The 18,433-nt window shown below is 38.5% G+C and overlaps 1 protein-coding gene across 3 annotated transcripts in view; it reads right to left on the bottom strand.

The window, feature by feature from the left end:
* CFAP54 (cilia and flagella associated protein 54) overlaps nt 1–18,433 on the bottom strand; it is a 306,329-nt gene that overhangs the window by 52,445 nt on the left and 235,451 nt on the right. For 2 of the 3 annotated variants that reach the window (XM_081595348.1, XM_081595350.1), the window contains 4 exons: nt 13,648–13,821; nt 11,965–12,188; nt 10,421–10,424; nt 5,816–5,982 (listed from right to left, as the gene is read on the bottom strand). In XM_081595348.1, coding sequence (XP_081451474.1) covers nt 5,816–5,982; nt 10,421–10,424; nt 11,965–12,188; nt 13,648–13,821 — 569 coding nt within the window. Of the gene's footprint in view, nt 1–5,815; nt 5,990–10,420; nt 10,425–11,964; nt 12,189–13,647; nt 13,822–18,433 lie in introns of all 3 variants that reach the window. The other variant, XM_081595349.1, reaches the window with a different exon arrangement.

Genomic DNA, 18,433 nt, shown 5'->3' with positions numbered 1-18,433 from the left:
CTGAACTGCTCCCAAATACTTGTCAGCTCTCCTTCTGCTCCCCAGTTAGCCCTACTGCAAACACCTATACACATGTAAGAACATAGACATGGATAAAGATACAGAATTAAAGATAATAAACATTAAAATGAGTTATGCTTGTTATACAAATTTTTAAACAGCATTCAGAGAGGAATTAAGTTTTTTCTCCTGTTTGCTATGCACTTCAGTTTTGCTGGTTACTCAGATTTTACTCTCTTTTCTGCACAACATTGGCATCTGAAGTATCTCTAGGGACATATTGCTGGTAAACTTGAAAAGGTGCTTTAAAAATGGTGCTTACCAAGCGTATTACATGTGTATTTGAAGTTATTAAACTTTAAAATAGTGCAATAATGTTAAAATCACATAATAATAAATAACAACTACTATTTAGGTTATGTTTACACAATTAGGGCTTTCCTGGTAGCTCAGATGGTAGAGAACTCGCCTGCCAATGCAAGAGATATAAGAGACCCAGGTTCGATCCCTGGGTCAGGAAGACCCCCTGGAGAAGGGAATGGCAACCCACTCCAGTATTCTTGCCGGGAGAATTCCATGGACAGAGGAGCCTGGCAGTCTACAGTCAATGGGATAGCAAAGAGTTAGACACAACTGAGTGACTAACACGTTTACACAATTATCTCTGGGGTACTCATAATACAGAAAACTTCACTCATCTACCAAAGGTCACAAAATTACTAAGTATAATAACAGAACTGGGATTCAAAACAGGAGTTTGATTTGCCCCATTCTGAGGGCTCTAGAACCTGTGTTCTTAACCACTACACTAATGAAAGCAAAATAAATAAAAAGAAGACCATTCCTAGTAAAACTGTGCAAAGACAGCCTCCAAAGTGGTTCATCAAAGAAGTCAGAATATTTTTTAAAGCAACAACATTTTGACTCTCAAGAGCAACACTGGAAATGAGTAAGTAACATTTTCAATGTACTAAAAGAGAATAATTTCCAAGCTTGAATTCTCTACTCCATAAAAATTTATTTCCTAGATAATGTAAAACAATGAAATTTGTTAGGCAAACAAAAATTGAGAGTGTTTGCCTCCAGAAGATGCTCACCAAAAGAAATTCCAAAATATATACTTCAACAGAAAGAAGTGATCCTAAATGGAATGTCTAAAATGCAAGAGGGAATAGAAAGCAAAGCAAATGTTGAATATATAGAAAATTCTAAAGGAAAATAACTCTTGTATAAAATAAAAATAACATTATCTTGGTTACTAAAAAGAAAATGTACAATCATATAAGTCATATAAGTCATTACAGGAATAAAGACATTATTCACTGACTTTAAAATTGATAAGTATGTATGTTGTCTTGAGGGGTAACCACTAAAAGCACAGCAAAAGCATGCATAAATTTCAAAATTCAGAGAGTAAAAATGAACAAGAAAAATAATCAATCCCCAAAATGAGAGAAAGACAGAAAACTGAGAGAAGTAAAAGTTTAAAATAATATGGTAGATTTCAAAACAAATACAGTAGCATTTATATTAAGTGTGACTGGATTAACTTTGCTAGTCAAAATACAATGTTGTCAGACTGCATTTTAAAATATCCAAGTATATATTTTTATTTAAAAATACAACTAAAACACAAGGACACAAAAGGGTTGAAAGCAAAAGGCTGGAAAAAGAAATATTGTGAAAATAATAACCATGAGGAAGTCATTTTCCTCTAGTAATATCAAACAAGGCAGACTTTATGAGGGAAAAAGCATTCTTATGAAAAGGTCAGAAGTCACTTCAAAATAACAAAATACTGAAATCTCCAAGAAGTCACAACACTTGTCATTCTGATTGTACCTAAGATACATAAAGCAAAATTGGACAGAACTACAAGAAAAAACCAAAACAACAACAATCCCAGTGACAGAATTAAATGGTAAAATCTCTTGAACACATAGATTTGAATTGTACATCTCCTACTTTATGAGAATTTTTTTCAATAAATATGTACTATTATACTATTATACACAATATGTGGTTGGCTGAATCCACAAATGTGGATGTGGAAAGCCAACTGTAAAGTTACACATAGATTTTTCACCTGTGTAGAAGGCCAGCACCCTGACTCTTATGTTGTTCAAGGGTCAACACTTCTTGATTTAAAAAAACAAGAAGCCAAACAAAAATAGAAAAGTCAGGAAGGATACAGAGTGCCTGAATAAGACTACACAAACTTACCTATTGCACATATATCAACACTGCCTGAGCAACTGAGGAGGGCACATGCTTTTTAAGAGCAATGGAATATTGACACAAGAAATGTTTCCTGGTGAAAAAGCGTTTCAACAAATGTCAATCATACAGAATATTTTTTATTAACACAGAACAAAATAATCTAGGAATAAATAACAAAAGATAACTAGGAAAGCTTCATATAGTTTGTAATTTCAGAAACATGTTGAAATGACTTGTAAGTCAAAGAAGAAATCATATTGGAAATTTTAAAAGTTATTTTTTACTGAAAGATGATGACAATACTATAATAAAAACCTGTAGGATGAAGCCAAAGCAAAATTTAGAGAGAAACTGATAGCCTTAAATGCATAGATTAAGAAAGAAAGGACTAAATATTGAGCTAAACATCTATCTCAAGAAGTCAGTTAGGAAAAGAACACACGTACACACATAAAAAAAACAGTACAAGAAAGATATATAGGATTAATGAAATAAAATTAATTAATGAGAAACCTCTGGTGACAATAACTAAGAAAGAATGCACAGATAAGCAATATAAAGTGTCAAAAGGGACACTTCAGTTACAAATACACTGATTGGTTAAAAAGATGAGCGTGCGTGCTTAGTCGCTCAGTCGTGTCTGACTCTTTGCAACTCCACAGACTGTAGCCCACCAGACTCCTCTGTCCATGAGATTCTCCAGGCATGAATACTGGAATGGGTAGCCATTGCCTTATCCAAAAAGATGAGAGAAATTTTAAATAAAATGGAAAAATTCCTAGAAAAAGCAACTTTAGACAAAACTGACTGAAGAAGAAATAGAAAACCCCAATGTTCTGTCACAGGGGTGACAGTTAAAATACTTAAAACTTCTTTTGACACATTCACTTACCATTAGAACATATATTGGCCCAACCAGAACTGATACCAGCTCTGAAAACCAGCACGTTGTTAGTACTGTTGCTTAATGACTGCCTCTAACTATGGAGAATTATATCACTAGTCTTATATTGTCTCACAACAAAAACATAAATGCTTTACTTTGATAAACTCTTAGCAAGAATCTGAGAAAAAGGGTTACTCTAAACTTAAAACCCTGGACTGTGTGGATCACAACAAACTGTGGAAAATTCTTAAACAGAAGGGAATACCAGACCACCTTACCTGCCTCCTGAGAAATCTATATGCAGGTCAAGAAACAACAGTTAGAATCAGACATGGAACAACAGACTGGTTCCAAATTGGGAAAGGAATATGTCAAGGCTGTATATTGTCACCCTGCTTATTTAACTTATATCCAGAGCACATCATGAGAAATGCCTGGCTGGATGAAGCACAAGCTGGAATCAAGATTGCTAGGAGAAATATCAATAACCTCAGATATGGAGATGGCACCACCGTTATGACAGAAAGCGAAGAACTAAAAATCCTCTTGATAAAAGTGAAAGGGGAGAGTGAAAAAGTTGGTTTAAAACTCAACATTCAAAAAACTGAGATCATGGCATCCGGTCCCATCCCTTCATGGCAAATAGATGGAGAAACAATGGAAACAGTGACAGACTTTATTTTGGGGGGCTCCAAAATCAGATGGTGACTGCAGGCATGAAATTAAAAGATGCTTGCTCCTTGGAAGAAAACGTATGACCAACCTAGACAGCATATTAAAAAGCAGAGACATTACTTTACCAACAAAGGTCCGTCTAGTCAAAACTATGGTTTTTCCAGTAGTCATGTATGGATGTAAGAGTTTGGCTATAAAGAAAGCTGAGCATCGAAGAACTGATGCTTTTTTTTTTTTTTTAATAAATTTATTTATTTTAGTTGGGGGCTAATTACTTTACAATATTGTAATAGTTTTTGCCATACATTGACATGAATCAGCCATGAGTTTACATGTGTTCCCCTTCCTGGACCCCTCACCCACCTCCCTCCCCATCCCATCCCTCTGGGTCATCCCATTGCCCCGGCCCTGAGCCTTTGTCTCATGCATCGAACATGGAATGGTGTTCTCTTTCACATATGATAATAGACATGTTTCAATGCTATTCTCCCAGAACGTCCCACCCTCACCTTCTCCCTCAGAGTCCATAAAATTGTTCTATGCATCTGTGTCTCTTATTCTGTCTCGCATATAGGGTTATCGTTACCATCTCGATGGTAACGAGAACTGATGCTTTTGAACTATGGTGTTGGAGAAGACTCTTGAGAGTACCTTGGACTGCAAGGAGATTCAGCCAGTCAATCCTAAAGGAAGTCAGTCCTGAATATTCATTGGAAGGGCTGATGCTGAAGCTGAAACTCCAATACTTTGGCCACCTGAAGCAAAGAACTGACTCATTGGAAAAGACTCTGATGCTGGGAAAGATTGAAGGCAGGAGGAGGCGGGGACAACAGAGGATGAGATGGTTGGATGGCGTCACCAACTTGATGGATATGAGTTTGAGCAAGCTCTGGGAGTTGGTTATGGACAGGGAAGCCTGGCATGCTGCAGTCCATGGGGTAGCAAAGAGTCGGACACAACTGAGCGACTGAACTTAACCGAGCTCAGTGGTAAAGAATTCGCCTGCCATGCCGGAGATGCAAGAGTCTCCGGTTTGATCCCTGGGTCAGGAAGATCCCCTGGAGAAGGAAATGGCAACCCACTCCAGTATTCTTGCCTGGATAATCCCCATAAACAGAGAAGCCTGGTGGGCTACAGTCCATGGGATTGCAAGAGTCAGACACAAGTTAGCAACTAAATCACCACCACAAGCTTACACAAACTTCACCATTGAACAGAAAACCATGATTTTATTTATCAGTGAATTTTACGAGCCTAACAAAAGCCTAATGCAGAAAATATCTGACAAAGATAGCACAAAAAAGGAAAAATTATAGCTCAATATTACCCTTGAGTGAAAGTTGCTCAGTTGTGTCCAACACTTCACAACCCCATGGACTATACAGTCCATGGAATTTTCCAGGCCAGAATACTGGAGTGGGTAGACTTTCCCTTCTCCACGGGATCTTCCCAACCCAGGGATCGAACCTAGGTCTCCCGCATTGCAGGTGGATTCTTTACCAGCTGAGCCACAAGGGAAGCCCCATTTCTCTTGACAGCAGTGGCAAAAATTCGTTAGGAAACATTAGCCAACCGAATCCAATAAAATTAATACATCATGACCAATTTCAGGAGCACACAGTTGATTTAACATATAAAATCAACTACCATATTAAAAGAGATAAGTCATAAAGTCATCTTAATAGATACAGTAAAATATTCATGATAAAACTTTCTATCCAAGTGGAAGTAGGAAAAAATCTCCTTAATGTGATAAAGGATAACTATAAGAAAACATTAAACGTCACGTATAATGGTGATACACTGAAAAGTTTCTTTTTAAGTTCAGGAAAAAGGAAAATGATCAACAGGAATCAGACATTCTCAAGATTTCTTAGTTACTTGCACAGTCATTTTACTAGCCAATATAGATTCTAAATTGCTGTACATTTCTGTTTATACAATTAGAGGATATTCTCTACTCTTAAAGCTATCATGGCTCCGTTAAACTTTACATCCAAATGTAAGATTTAGCTTTGTAATTATATTACATACCATAGGTTCTGTTTCCTTTGGAGGTTTTTCCAGGGGAGGAATGTACCACTGAAAGCAAAGTTCTTTGTTTAAAGCTTGTGTTGCCACAACTGATGGCACCACGTCTCTGTACAATGGGCTGGTAACGGTTTTCAATGATAAATCGGAGTGTAGAGAAGCATCAGTTACTCCTGTCTGGGGAACAAACAGAAACATCCACTTTATTGCTGGCAATGAATGTATTCAATACATAAGACATTCATTCAATTTTCATTCAATAGTGACTATACCGGAGAAGGCAATGGCACCCCACTCCAGTACTCTTGCCTGGAAAATCCCATGGATGGAGGAGCCTGGTAGGCTACAGTCCATGGGGTCGCTAAGAGTCGGACACGACTGAGCGATTTCACTTTCACTTTTCCCTTTCATGCACTGGAGAAGGAAATGGCAACCCACTCCAGTATTCTTGCCTGGAGAATCCCGAGGACCGCGGAGCCTGGTGGGCTGCCATCTATGGGGTCGCCAAGAGTCGGACACGACTGAAGCGACTTAGCAGCAGCAGCAGCAGCAGCAGCAGCAGTGACTATACTGGAAAACTCTGGGAATCATCTCAGCTTGCTTTATGGATGTAAGTCTTAAAACCTCCCAATTACCACAGAGAAGATTCTTCTGTGGAAAAAAAATATGCTTCAAAACCCAGTGGACTCAACAAATGTCTTCCACTTTGGTGAATATCCAAGAGTAACGATCTAGAGGGGAAATATCAGTGCTATCACTTCAGTCTCGAGATCACCATAGAGTCTAAGAACATCTACTTTTCTTCTGGCTTATTCATTGGTGTATATATACTAAGGGTTTGGCTACAGTTTATTATCTGCTTTCCAATAGCATTTTTTTTTTTTTGCAGTACCTTATGAAAAACAAGACACAGTTTTTGTTCTAAGAGGTCAAAATCCATTACTTTCATTCCCTCTTTAAATGAATGTGCCTGGTTTGCAAGTTTAGTCTTGGTTAATCTGGGCCCAGCTCATTTGATAGAACTTGGTCGCTGAATCAGGAGTTTTCAAGAAGCATAAATGTGTAGGTTGCAATTAGTGATTTCATAAAATATTTACTTAGTTCTTTAAGGTAGCTAAAAAAAGTAAAGCATGATTGCTGTCAACAAAAGTAGAGTCTTGCCAGAGAGATAATAATAATGATAATAATATCTCACTTCTAAAAAGGACTTTCTTCGATGGAGTGTAAACTATTTTCAAAATTAATTTCTCATTATTCCCAAGATTACAGTGTGGTAACTGGAAAGCAATTCTTGACCTCCAAAGGCATCTCAAGGTTTGGTGACCAAGGGGAACATGTCAGTGACTATAAAGAAAGGCCTGGTGTTTCTGTAACACTCTCTACCTTCCATTTCTGAGCCTATTCAAGATACAACTGAAGACTGTCAATGCAAAGTCTTCAAAATAAAATAAAAAGAGAAATAAATACATTGACCTTTCTGGTTGTCTAATGATAAAAGAAAAAAAATGTCTTGACTGAAAGGTAATACTAAAGGTGAAAACTATTTTAAAATGTCTAGAGACTATCATAAAAGGATATGATAAGCCAGAATCCTCATTTATTAGCAGAAGGATACTAAAACCATGACCAACATGCACAATAAATAAAATGATTAACTCTATGTCAGGCAGTTCACCAAAAAATCAGGTAAATAATTGATTCAGGAAAAAAAATGTTCATTTTTTTTTCATATCTGAGTGGCTTTCAGAGCTTCTGACAACTATTTTAGCAAAGAATTCATATTTAATAGCTAACTAAGTGGAGAAAAATAAAAAGTAAATACTTTCTATGTCAATATATATATAGTGTTTATTCACACAATAGCCTAATAATAATGAACTGCAACAGAAATCAATATTAATATAGGCATTTAATTTTCTTTTCTCTTTTAAAAAACACAATATCTAATTCCTAATGGGATTAATTACATAAGCTAGTCAATGGGCTATACACTGGGTACTTTTGATATGTTTGATTTATTCTTTGAAAGGAATGAAACAACAGACCTACCAGAAGCACTCTTGTTCGTCATGTACTATAAACATCAAATCACTCTGCACTAATCAAATGTTTGACCTTACGCAGTCTGTCACGGGCACACAGACTAAACATGAATAACTCAGCATTGTGCACCATTTTAATCATGTCCTTTCTGGAATTTTTTATGTAATTTGTTTGGTGTCTTTGTTTTTCCATCATAAAGCTTCAATAGACTTGACGACAGGCAGACTCACAAAGCTGATGAGCATGACATGTATATATGACGGTTCTGGAAATGCATCTACTTCTTTGTGGGGGGAAAAACAGGTTTAAGTACAAAATTATGGGGAGGGCTTGATTGAAATGGCCTCCTGAGTGATTAAAGGCTCAGAAATGTTATTATAAAAGTCAGCCAAGCTTGGAGTTTACTTTTTAAAAAATGCAAAAGGCTTTATGCTCATTAGCTGTCTACCCCAGTGAAACGAACACATGATTAGGTGGCTTGCACCTGTCAGGCAAGTGACAGTGATCTCCAGGGCTGATTATTCTGGGAGAGTGTTCCACTAATTATATCAAAATAAAGAGCAAACACAGTGAAACAACTCTTTGATATCATTACTGCATTAGAAATATTGTATGTATTTACACTGTGTTCAAGGTTATACGTTTGGAGCACCATCCTTAGGAACTGGGTAATGATAGGCTGCCCTTAATAATGAAATGCTCAGCAAAGCTCCTTTCAGAACAGTATTTAAGAAATCACATACATTAGTTTCCAAACTCATAAAATATTCACAAGGATACATCCACTGAAACTATAGTTCTCAACCTTCTTATTCTCTCTCTTCTATTCCAAAACACCTGAGCTATCTGGGATTCCTTGTGGAAGGAATCCTCAAGACAGTCTCAGGTCCTAGGAGGACTCAGACAGTGGTGTTAGATGGAAATGATCTGATCCTACTCTACTGGTTCCTGCCAGGTGGAGGGCCAGACATTAACAGTACATCCCAGGCCTTTTCACCTTCTCTCTGTTCCTCTCCCTAGAGAGAGTTATTTGATCAGTGAACTTGAGAAAAAGAATTCTGGATATGCATAATTCTACTCTTCCTCCAAGCATACTGTTTTCAGGGAGTGAACATCCTCTGCTCCTTCATGCAACCGATTTTAAAAGGGTTTCTGTCCCCACGGGTTTTAAAGAGACCTGTAATGACCCCCCTCTCCACCAAAACCCATCAGCCTAGACTGGTAGAACTGTCAACTTTGCTAATCACTACTAGGGAGACCATTCACCAGTAAATATGGGAAATATATGGGGAAACAGTGGAAACAGTGTCAGACTTTATTTTGGGGGGCTCCAAGATCACTGCTGATGGTGATTGCAGCCATGAAATTAAAAGACGCTTACTCCTTGGAAGGAAGGTTATGGCCAACCTAGATAGCATATTTAAAAGCAGAGACATTACTTTCCCAACAAAAGTCCGTCTAGTCAAGGCTATGGTTTTTCCGGTGGTCATGTATGGATGTGAGAGTTGGACAGTGAAGAAGGCTGAGCGCCGCAGAATTGATACTTTTGAACTGTGGTGTTGGAGAAGACTCTTGAGAGTCCCTTGGACTGCAAGGAGATCCAACCAGTCCATCCTAAAGGAGATCAATCCTGGGTGTTCATTGAAAGGACTGATGTTGAAGCTGAAACTCCAATACTTTGGCCACCTCATGCGAAGAGTTGACTCATTGGAAAAGACCCTAATGTTGGGAGGGATTGGGGGCAGGAGGAGAAGGGGATGACAGAGGATGAGATGGTTGGATGGCATCACCGACTCGATGGACACGGGTTTGGGTGGACTCCAGGAGTTGGTGATGGACAGAGAGGCCTGGCGTGCTGCAATTCATGGGGTCGCAAAGAGTTGGACACGACTGAGCGACTGAACTGAACTGATAAACCATATCCTACAATATCAATGGCATGACTCATAAAGTAAGGTATTTTTTAATCTCAGTATGTCTTGCTCTTTTATTTCTCAAATGACTTAGAATCTGGGACAGGAAATAGGGGCACTGAGTTTGGGGCATTCCAATACTTCCAGTATCTAGGAAGTAAACTGAAAAATCCTCCCATGTGGATTGCAATACACTGTCCTGGGGGCAATAACCCCAGTTGAGACTCACTTAACTGAATCCATAAATATTCCTTAGTGGATCTTTCCACTACTTTTTAAAATCACCCTCCTCTCTTGTTTCAAAGAATGATCTTTTCAAAATTTTATTCTTATTTACCTCAAACACAAGGTTGAAAGTGAAAGTGAAAACAGCTCAGTTGTGTCTGATTCTTTGTGACCCCATGGACTATATAGTCTGTGGAATTCTCGAGGCCAGAATATTGGAGTGGATAGCCTTTCCCTTCTCCAGGGGATCTTCCCAACCCAGGGATTGAACCTAAGTCTCCTGGACTGCAGGCAGATTCTTTATCAGCTGAGCCACAAGGGAAGCCCAAGAATATTGGTGTGGGTAGCCTATCCCTTCTCTAGGGGATCTTCCCCACCCAGGAATTGAACCGGGGTCACTTGCATTGCAGGCGGATTCTTCACCAACTGAGCTATCAGGGAAGCCCTAAACATAAGGTTACTATACTCCAGTAGGATAAGATGAACAAAGGTTCCATTGGGAACAAGCCACATTTTCACTTCTCTGGGACAGTTGACAACAGAAACATGAATGTGTCTGGTATGGATATAATTGTAAAAATTAAAGGGCTATATGGTGAGATCCAAAGTCAAGATAACTCAAAATAAATCAGTGCTTTTTTCCCCCTAGTTTTGAAAGAATTCTATGCAAATGACTTGATTTATTCATTTCACAAATACACATTGAAAATTTACACTATGTGCTCTTGGGTTCTCTACTATAATTTCAAAGCAGAACATACAAGCTTTGTCCACAAACGTTCTCACTCTCCTGGCCCCATTGGATCTGCTAATGGTGCTACTACGCTCTAGGGATCACAAGCAGAGGTTCCAAATGATGGGCTAAAACTTTTCTCATTCCCTCTTCTTCCCTTGCCGTCACCATAGAGTCACTAAAGTGTTTTGTTTCCAATTTTACTTAAGCAACATCTTTTATATCCATCTTCATCTCCATTCCTCATGACCATAAGCTTGGCTGTTTCATCATCTCTTTCTCAGATAACTTCCTTTCACTTATACTTTGCCAATCAGCCTTACATGTTACTGAGAGTAGAACTAACATTTTGATTTTCATATTCTTTCTGCTGTTAACCTTTCCATTTTTTTCTTAAAGAGCATCTGTGAGGTGCTGCCATTTTCCTTTGTGCTAACTTTACCAATTTTCTCTACTACCACATCAGAGACTATGCCTTATCCACTCCTGCTATCTCTACCACCTAAGAGTGTCTGGCATATTGTTAGTATCCAACATATGTTTGTTGAACATACCAAATTTGAAACAAATCTCCATTTTTACTGAAACTCTACTTTTTCAATATCTTCCAATCCACTCATTTTGGTCATTTATTTAAAAATTACTGTTATAGAAGACCCTAGTGGCTTGTTCAAGAGCCTCTTTATGTCTCTTCAATAGATAACTTAAAAGAGGTTTCCATATTACATATTTTGGGGAAGTCCATCCAATTGAATAACACTTTCCCTCCCCCTACAAAATCTTCAAACTTTTAATTTACCTAAAAACTTACTCTTTACCCTTAGCACACTCATGATTGCTAAAAATAAAAAATGAATGCTTTTTATTACACATGCAAAACGAAGGTACAGAAATAGGGTATAGATTGAGAAATTCTCAGTCTAGTTTCCTTATAGGGTATTATATTGAAATTTGTATAACTTCTTGGCAAAATGACTCTAGGAAGTTGTGATGTGTAGGAATACAGAAAAGTCTGGGACATTTTGAAGGCTTATAAGAGCAGCAAAACAGAACATATGAAAAGAGAAAACTGGCATGTCAGGTTGGCTTTTCGCTGTGGTAAAAGTTTCCTCAGGTAAAACCTCTGAGGAAACTAAAAACCTTTGTGTCAGTATGGAGGTTAATGTGCTTCTTTTGGAAATAAGAGGATGATTAAGTCTTCCAAAAAATGTATAATTATATAATGTTTTAAACATTACCTTGCTTGCTGAATCATATAAGACTTTTTCTGGAACAGGTGGATTTTCCATGACTTGAAATAGTTCTTTTGGAAATTCATCAATACAAGAAGAAGAATATAGCTGTAAGAATCTTTTAAGGAAAAAATGCATTTCTTTTTGGCGCAAAATCAATCCAGAGTTAAAAAGAGAAGTGAGAAGAGTGTCATCTGGCAAAGACATCCCAGATCCTGGCTTCAGAGATGCTTAAAGGAAAAACAAAAACTACTATAGAATCATGTTAGATACCAGAATGGTCTCAATATTGCTGTCCTTTGCTTGCTAATTTCATTCCTGCACGTTCCCACCTCACCCAGTGGCTGCCCATGACCTTCCTCCATTTTTTTAAGCTTATACACTAACAGAATTGCTTCTGGTCACAGGAAGGAAAGAACACCTCAGAACCCTGTGATCCTACTTCTGGTTTCAAGCTTAACAAAGCAAAACATTCAATCTAGCTGTCTTATTTGGGAATCCCCATCCCCAGCCAAAAAAATCTTAAAGCAAAAATTCAGGTTCAGGTAATTTATTTGAAAATGGATCTCAAGTGAGAGAATGGGAAATGTGGGACAGAAAAGAGTCAATGAGAGCGAGTTAGGAAGGGCTCCAGCTACGGACAAGGAGAGCTCAGTCCTGCTAAGGACCTCCTAAGAAAAAACACGGAAAACTGTTCCATCAGGGGGCTGGCATGCTGGAATATCTATCAACCAGCTCCCTCCCTCAGCAGCTGCAGGTTACTCCTGAATGTGTGCAGTCCCTGGTACTTCCAGGCTATCCTGCCTGTATGCTGGACCTCAGTCACTCCTAAGAAAGCCCAGAGCAGAAAGAAGTAAAATGTGCATGATTGACACAGGAGATACCAGCAGGTGAATCCAGGGGAAGCTTGAATCGATAACAGGAGGGCATCACTGGGGCCCACTGTGCTGGATTATATCCACTTCCTTTGCTACTGAACTGGGCCTATCACGATGCACCTTTTACCCACCACCCTTCCTAGTGCTTGCCTCTCCCATCACTAACTCTGATAACCATGCTGAGCTGCTCTGTGACTTGGCCTCTTTGCCCTGCTGATTTCCCCATCACTGGGTGCTGCCTTAGTCAAGCTGTCTTTCCCAGTTGTTTGCCCTCATAAGCAACACTGGCTCACCAATTTCATGGGCACAGATAAACACATTGTCACAAAACCACAAGAGGAGAGAATGTGACATAGATTATAACAGTTTTTTTTTTTTTTTTTTGGCTATCCTTTAGAGAGCACCAATGATTTTAAAATAAGAACAACAACAAACAAAACTCAAAATTTTATGGAGTTAAATATCCTGTCTTTCTCTTTAAATACTAGATATTCTCTTCTTAATGCCAAAGATTTCACCTTGTTCATTTTATAAGCTGTCACATTAGGGTCACTCTGATTCTTAACTGTTTTGAGCCATACGGCACTTCAGTAGTCTTGGGGGAAGCCTCTGGATGCCTCCTTCTAAGGATGTTTTTAAATACATTGAAATACTGTTCTTTTCAAAGGTCCCTGCATATCAGGTGAAGAACCCCTGGAATTTCCATCTTCTGATGAGAGTTCACTCAGAAAGATGTCAAACATATTTTATAGTTCTAAGTAAGAAACATGACTTAATAACTGGAAAGGAATATGTTCTTTCAAAGGCTTACCTAGCAATTTGCTCATAGTATTAATTCTTTGTAGGTGAATATAGTAGCGCAGCAGAAGAATCCATGTAATATCCACTTTAATTGGGTTTTTTTTCTGAGAATCGACATCCTCATATATCTCTTCACTAAGGTAAGAAAATGTACAGCCAGTCTGGAAGACAACTTGGTAGTTATCTGAAAGTAAAAAAAAAAATTAGACTACAAATATGTTTTCGTTGAAAAATAACCATATGTGAAAAAAGAAAAGCACAATTTGTAAAGGAAATATTGACACTTAGGATTGCAGTCAATTAAAACAAATTTATATTACAATCATAAATAACAAACCATGGACTGAGAAAACATGTTTAGAACACATAAATTATCTTCTCTCTACTATTTAATCAATAAAAAGTCAGATAGTCCAACAGAAACATGGGCAAAGAATTTCAACAGGCAACTTGTAGAAAAGGAAAACCAAATGGCCAAAATTTTTAGCACCATTAGAAATCAGATAAATTCAGATGAAATACCACTTCACATTCCTCAGCAATTAACAGAAACTAAAATCTGAAAGCAATAAATGTGAAGATAACATAATTCTCATATACTACTTGTGAGAGCAAATTCGTGGGCAGAGGCTAATAAAATTTTAAATGCAGATACTCAGATACATGTACCAGGAGTCCCCCACAAGATACTCATAGCAGCGTTGATTGTTACAAAAAAAAAAAAGGGAAACTTGAACAAATAGAAGCATTAATTTGATGGCACTAATTAGAATTAATTAGATCTATAAGGAGATTTTTTTCTGCTTTTTCTGTTTACAATTATTTTCTTTGTCTTTACAACCCAAAAATGAGGCCAAAATTGGCCCACATATTATCTGTGCTATCTGTAAGTTTATCTTTAGAAGAATACTTTGGAGGGAGAGCCCCTTATACCCTGCATTGAGAAGCATCCCTTTGCAATGGTTTCCACCACCTCCAGCCAGGACTGCCTGGTTACACTGATTTGGGGCCTCTGCTTCACTGAGGATAATTCTCATCGTACCCTCATTGTCTGAATTGTTGACAATCTGAATTGGTGCAGCACGTGAGCACACACATGCATGCATGTACATAATCAGTGTTACTAGCACGAATAATTTATCTCCATTCTCACCTGTACGTGGTATAATTATTTGGGATTTGAAGATATAATGTGTCCTTCTAGCTCCCCACCAGTATGGGAAATTGTGTCTCGGAGGAATAGAAAATAGGACAGCAGAAGAGGAATGACATCCAAGTTTTTAGTTGGCATCGACCCATATCTCTGAGCCAGGGACAAGACAGAACAGGAAAGACAAATCGCATTTTTTCCAGGATGGAAGGTTTTCTCCGTCTCAAGAGGCAAAGCATTTTTAATACTAAGGATCAGTTGATTCTTGGTTCTGCTCCATAGATCTCTCTTTATGTTCTGACAGTAGGTTCATCAACATTCATTTTTGACATGACACATATTTATATTTTTCTGTATATCAAGTGTATTTAGTTGTGAGAGGCTGCATCCAGGACCACTGACCCTGAATGTCACTTTTAATTCAAAACATGTTACAAAATTTAATAATTTTTAATCCTAGTGGAATTTTTTATTAAGGTCACAAGAAACTCAAGACAAAAAGATGGAATATATTTGAATATACCGGGGCCCAAAGTAGATATTGAGTAAGTGTTTTTTGCATTCAATCTAAATATGGTCCCATGTTGCCAGTAGCATCATTTCAGGGTCTGTATTCCTACAAGACAATGTACAAGAAACCTCAGTAAATTGGGCTGGCTGCATCACTCAATTCTCTTACTGTTCTATAGACATCATACAATTGCTCTCTGGTTCTGGCAAGATGATCTTTATACCATCCTCCACACACGACTGGTCTATTCTATCACCATGCTTCTCTGACTGTCAACTGCTCAGAGTGCTGAGAAAATAAGCTTCCCTTCTACCTGGTATCCATGCCTCTAGTCCATTTATATCTGCCTCACATGTGCTTCTTCCAGGAAAAAAAAAAGTTCCAAATAAACTCAAATGCCCACCCTGCCTGTGTCCAGCTTTAGCTTAAAATATGGCCCTCTTAAAAAATGCATTTATATCATTTCAAAGTCGGAGAAGGCAATGGCACCCCACTCCAGTACTCTTGCCTGGAAAATCCCATGGACAGAGGAGCCTGGTAGGCTGTAGTCCATTGGGTCGCTAAGAGTCAGACACGACTGAGCGTCTTCACCTTCACTTTTCACTTTCATGCATTGGAGAAGGAAATGGCAACCCACTCCAGTGTTCTTGCCTAGAGAATCCCAGGGACAGGGGAGACTGGTGGGCTGCCATCTATGGGGTCGCACAGAGTCGGACACGACTGACGCGACTTAGCAGCAGCAGCAGCAGCAGAACAAATGTACATGAAGTGCACTGGAACTTGGCCTGCAGCCTGACGCAGAACACAGGAGACAAGTAAAAGAAAGAAGTCATGTTGTTCTTGCCGCTGAGTTTCAGGGTCATTGGGTATACACTGCAATTTTGGCAATAACTGATTAACACAGAATTTCAGATGTAACTTATTTGTTATCTCTGTCCTAAAAACTTAAAAGCATGAGAAAACAGAGCAGGATAAAGTAGACAGATCTATCTGAGGTAATAAGGGGCCACTGTGAAAAAGAAATAGCCATGTTGGTAGTTTGAATCACAGTATTAAAATTCAGATTTCAGTCGTCTTCATAAATAAATCTAATTCACTCAGTCTACAGATTAAGGACAATGAGGCTGAGAGAAATTCAATGGTTTGACAGGATTGGGGTGTAAGCTGAAACCTCTTCATTATTAATACTGCATTCCCTTTGTGGCAAAACAATAATGTGTGTTTCTAAGAGGACTTCCTTCCTGGTATTCTGAAGCAGGGAGAACTGAGTTGCCAAGCAGTATCAAGAGAAAAAAGCAGTGACCAGCCCCTGCTGCCATACTGCCCTGCTTTATCCCCCGAGAGCCTACTTGTGGGGTCTCTAAGAAAAACCATGCACCCTGTCTGAGATCCAGGTCATGGACCAGAAGTCTGATGAAGCAAAATCCCACCAGGCAATAAAAATAAGAAGACAATACCTTAGCATAAAAAATCCATCTGATGGTTTAACCTCAGAGCAAACCATTTTAGGTTGGAAAATAGTCTGGGCCACCCATTCTTCAGGACAGAGCCAAAGAAGGAGATGATTTCAGACACAAACCTTTCAGCTAAGGTTGAGTCGACCCTTCAGAAGTAAGCTCCAGCCTACCAGATTGATTTCAGAGGCTTTAGGAAGACTACCTCACCCCAACAGGTTAAAGTTAACACTTTTCATCCCCTTTGGCTCAATGCTCACCCAATGCCAAGCAAAATTAGATACTGTTGTTACTAAAATATCCTTCTGGAAGTAAAATTCCAGTACCTTGCTTCTTAGAACCTATCCATGCACTTAGCACAAAAAAGCACTCAATATTTTTTGAATGAATGAATGGACAAAAACATAAAGTGACTGTTCAATATTTATGTTATTGCTGGTGTGACTTACAGATTTATACTATAGTTTACTGTAACCAACAGTGGAGTTACAAATTTAAAAAAATATGGTAAGGTTAAGTTTAAATTCCACTAACTTTTCATTCATTCATTTAACAAATATTAGTATCAATCCTCACTATGTATAAGTAATATGTGATTTTCTGTAGTGTGTGCTCATGCTCATTCATGTCCGATTCTTTGCGACCCCATGGACTGTAGCACACCAGGCTTCCCTGTCCATCACCAACTCCCAGAGCTGGCTCAAACTCATGTCGATCAAGTCAGTGCTACCATCCAACCATCTCATCCTCTGACGTCCCCTTCTCCTCCTGCCTTCAATCTTTCCCAGCATCAGAGTCTTTTCAAATGAGTCAGTTCTTTGCATCAGGTGGCCAAAGTATTGGAGTTTCAGCTTCAGCATCAGTCCTTCCAATAAATATTCAAGACTGATTTCCTTTAGGATGGACAGGTTGAATCTCCTTGCAGTCCAAGGGACTCTCAAGAGTCTTCTCCAACACCACAGTTCAAAAGCATCAATTCTTCAGGACTCAGCTTTCTTCATGGTCCACCTCTCAGATCTATACATGACTACTGGAAAAACCAGAGCCTTGACTAGACGGACCTTTGTCGGCAAGGCAATGGCTCTGCTTTTCAGTATGCTATCTAGGTTGGTCATAGCTTTTCTTCCAAGAAGCAAGCATCTTTTGATTTCATGACTGCAGTCACCATCTGCAGTGATTTTGGAGCCCAAGAAAATAAAGTATCTCACTGTTTCCATTGTTTCTTCTTGTCTCTTGTTTCCATTGTCTCCATTGTCTCTAAGGAGAACCCTTAGCAAATCAAATAGCTAACATCCCTGCCCTCAGGAAGTTGACAATAGTTTAATAAGAGAAAAAGCTTAAACATGCACAAGCACACACACACACAAATATAAAAGAACTAAGAAAAGAAACAGGGAGATATATCAGAGGGTAAGAGCAGGTACACATTTTAGAGGCTCAGAGAAGTTCTCTCAAAAAAATAATCCCACAAAGTCTCATTTGAAATGTGTGAACTGGAAGATAAACAGGCCATCAAGAAATATCATATTTTTCCCACACAACCCTGCATCTTAAATGCAGCAGTGAATGGAATAACATGTATGTACATACAGCAAGCAGGGGCCCCTATGTTTTAGCAGCTAGACCATAAGACTTGCCCTTTCAGGGTCTTAGAGGTTTCCCAAACCATTGTTGTTTTTAA

Source organism: Giraffa tippelskirchi, chromosome 4, assembly GCF_054371585.1.
Source record: "Giraffa tippelskirchi isolate mGirTip1 chromosome 4, T2T-mGirTip1v1.2.pri, whole genome shotgun sequence".
Taxonomy (NCBI): domain Eukaryota; kingdom Metazoa; phylum Chordata; class Mammalia; order Artiodactyla; family Giraffidae; genus Giraffa; species Giraffa tippelskirchi.
The sequence above is the reverse complement of the archived record's forward strand: the minus strand, read 5'-3'. Positions and strand labels throughout refer to the sequence as shown.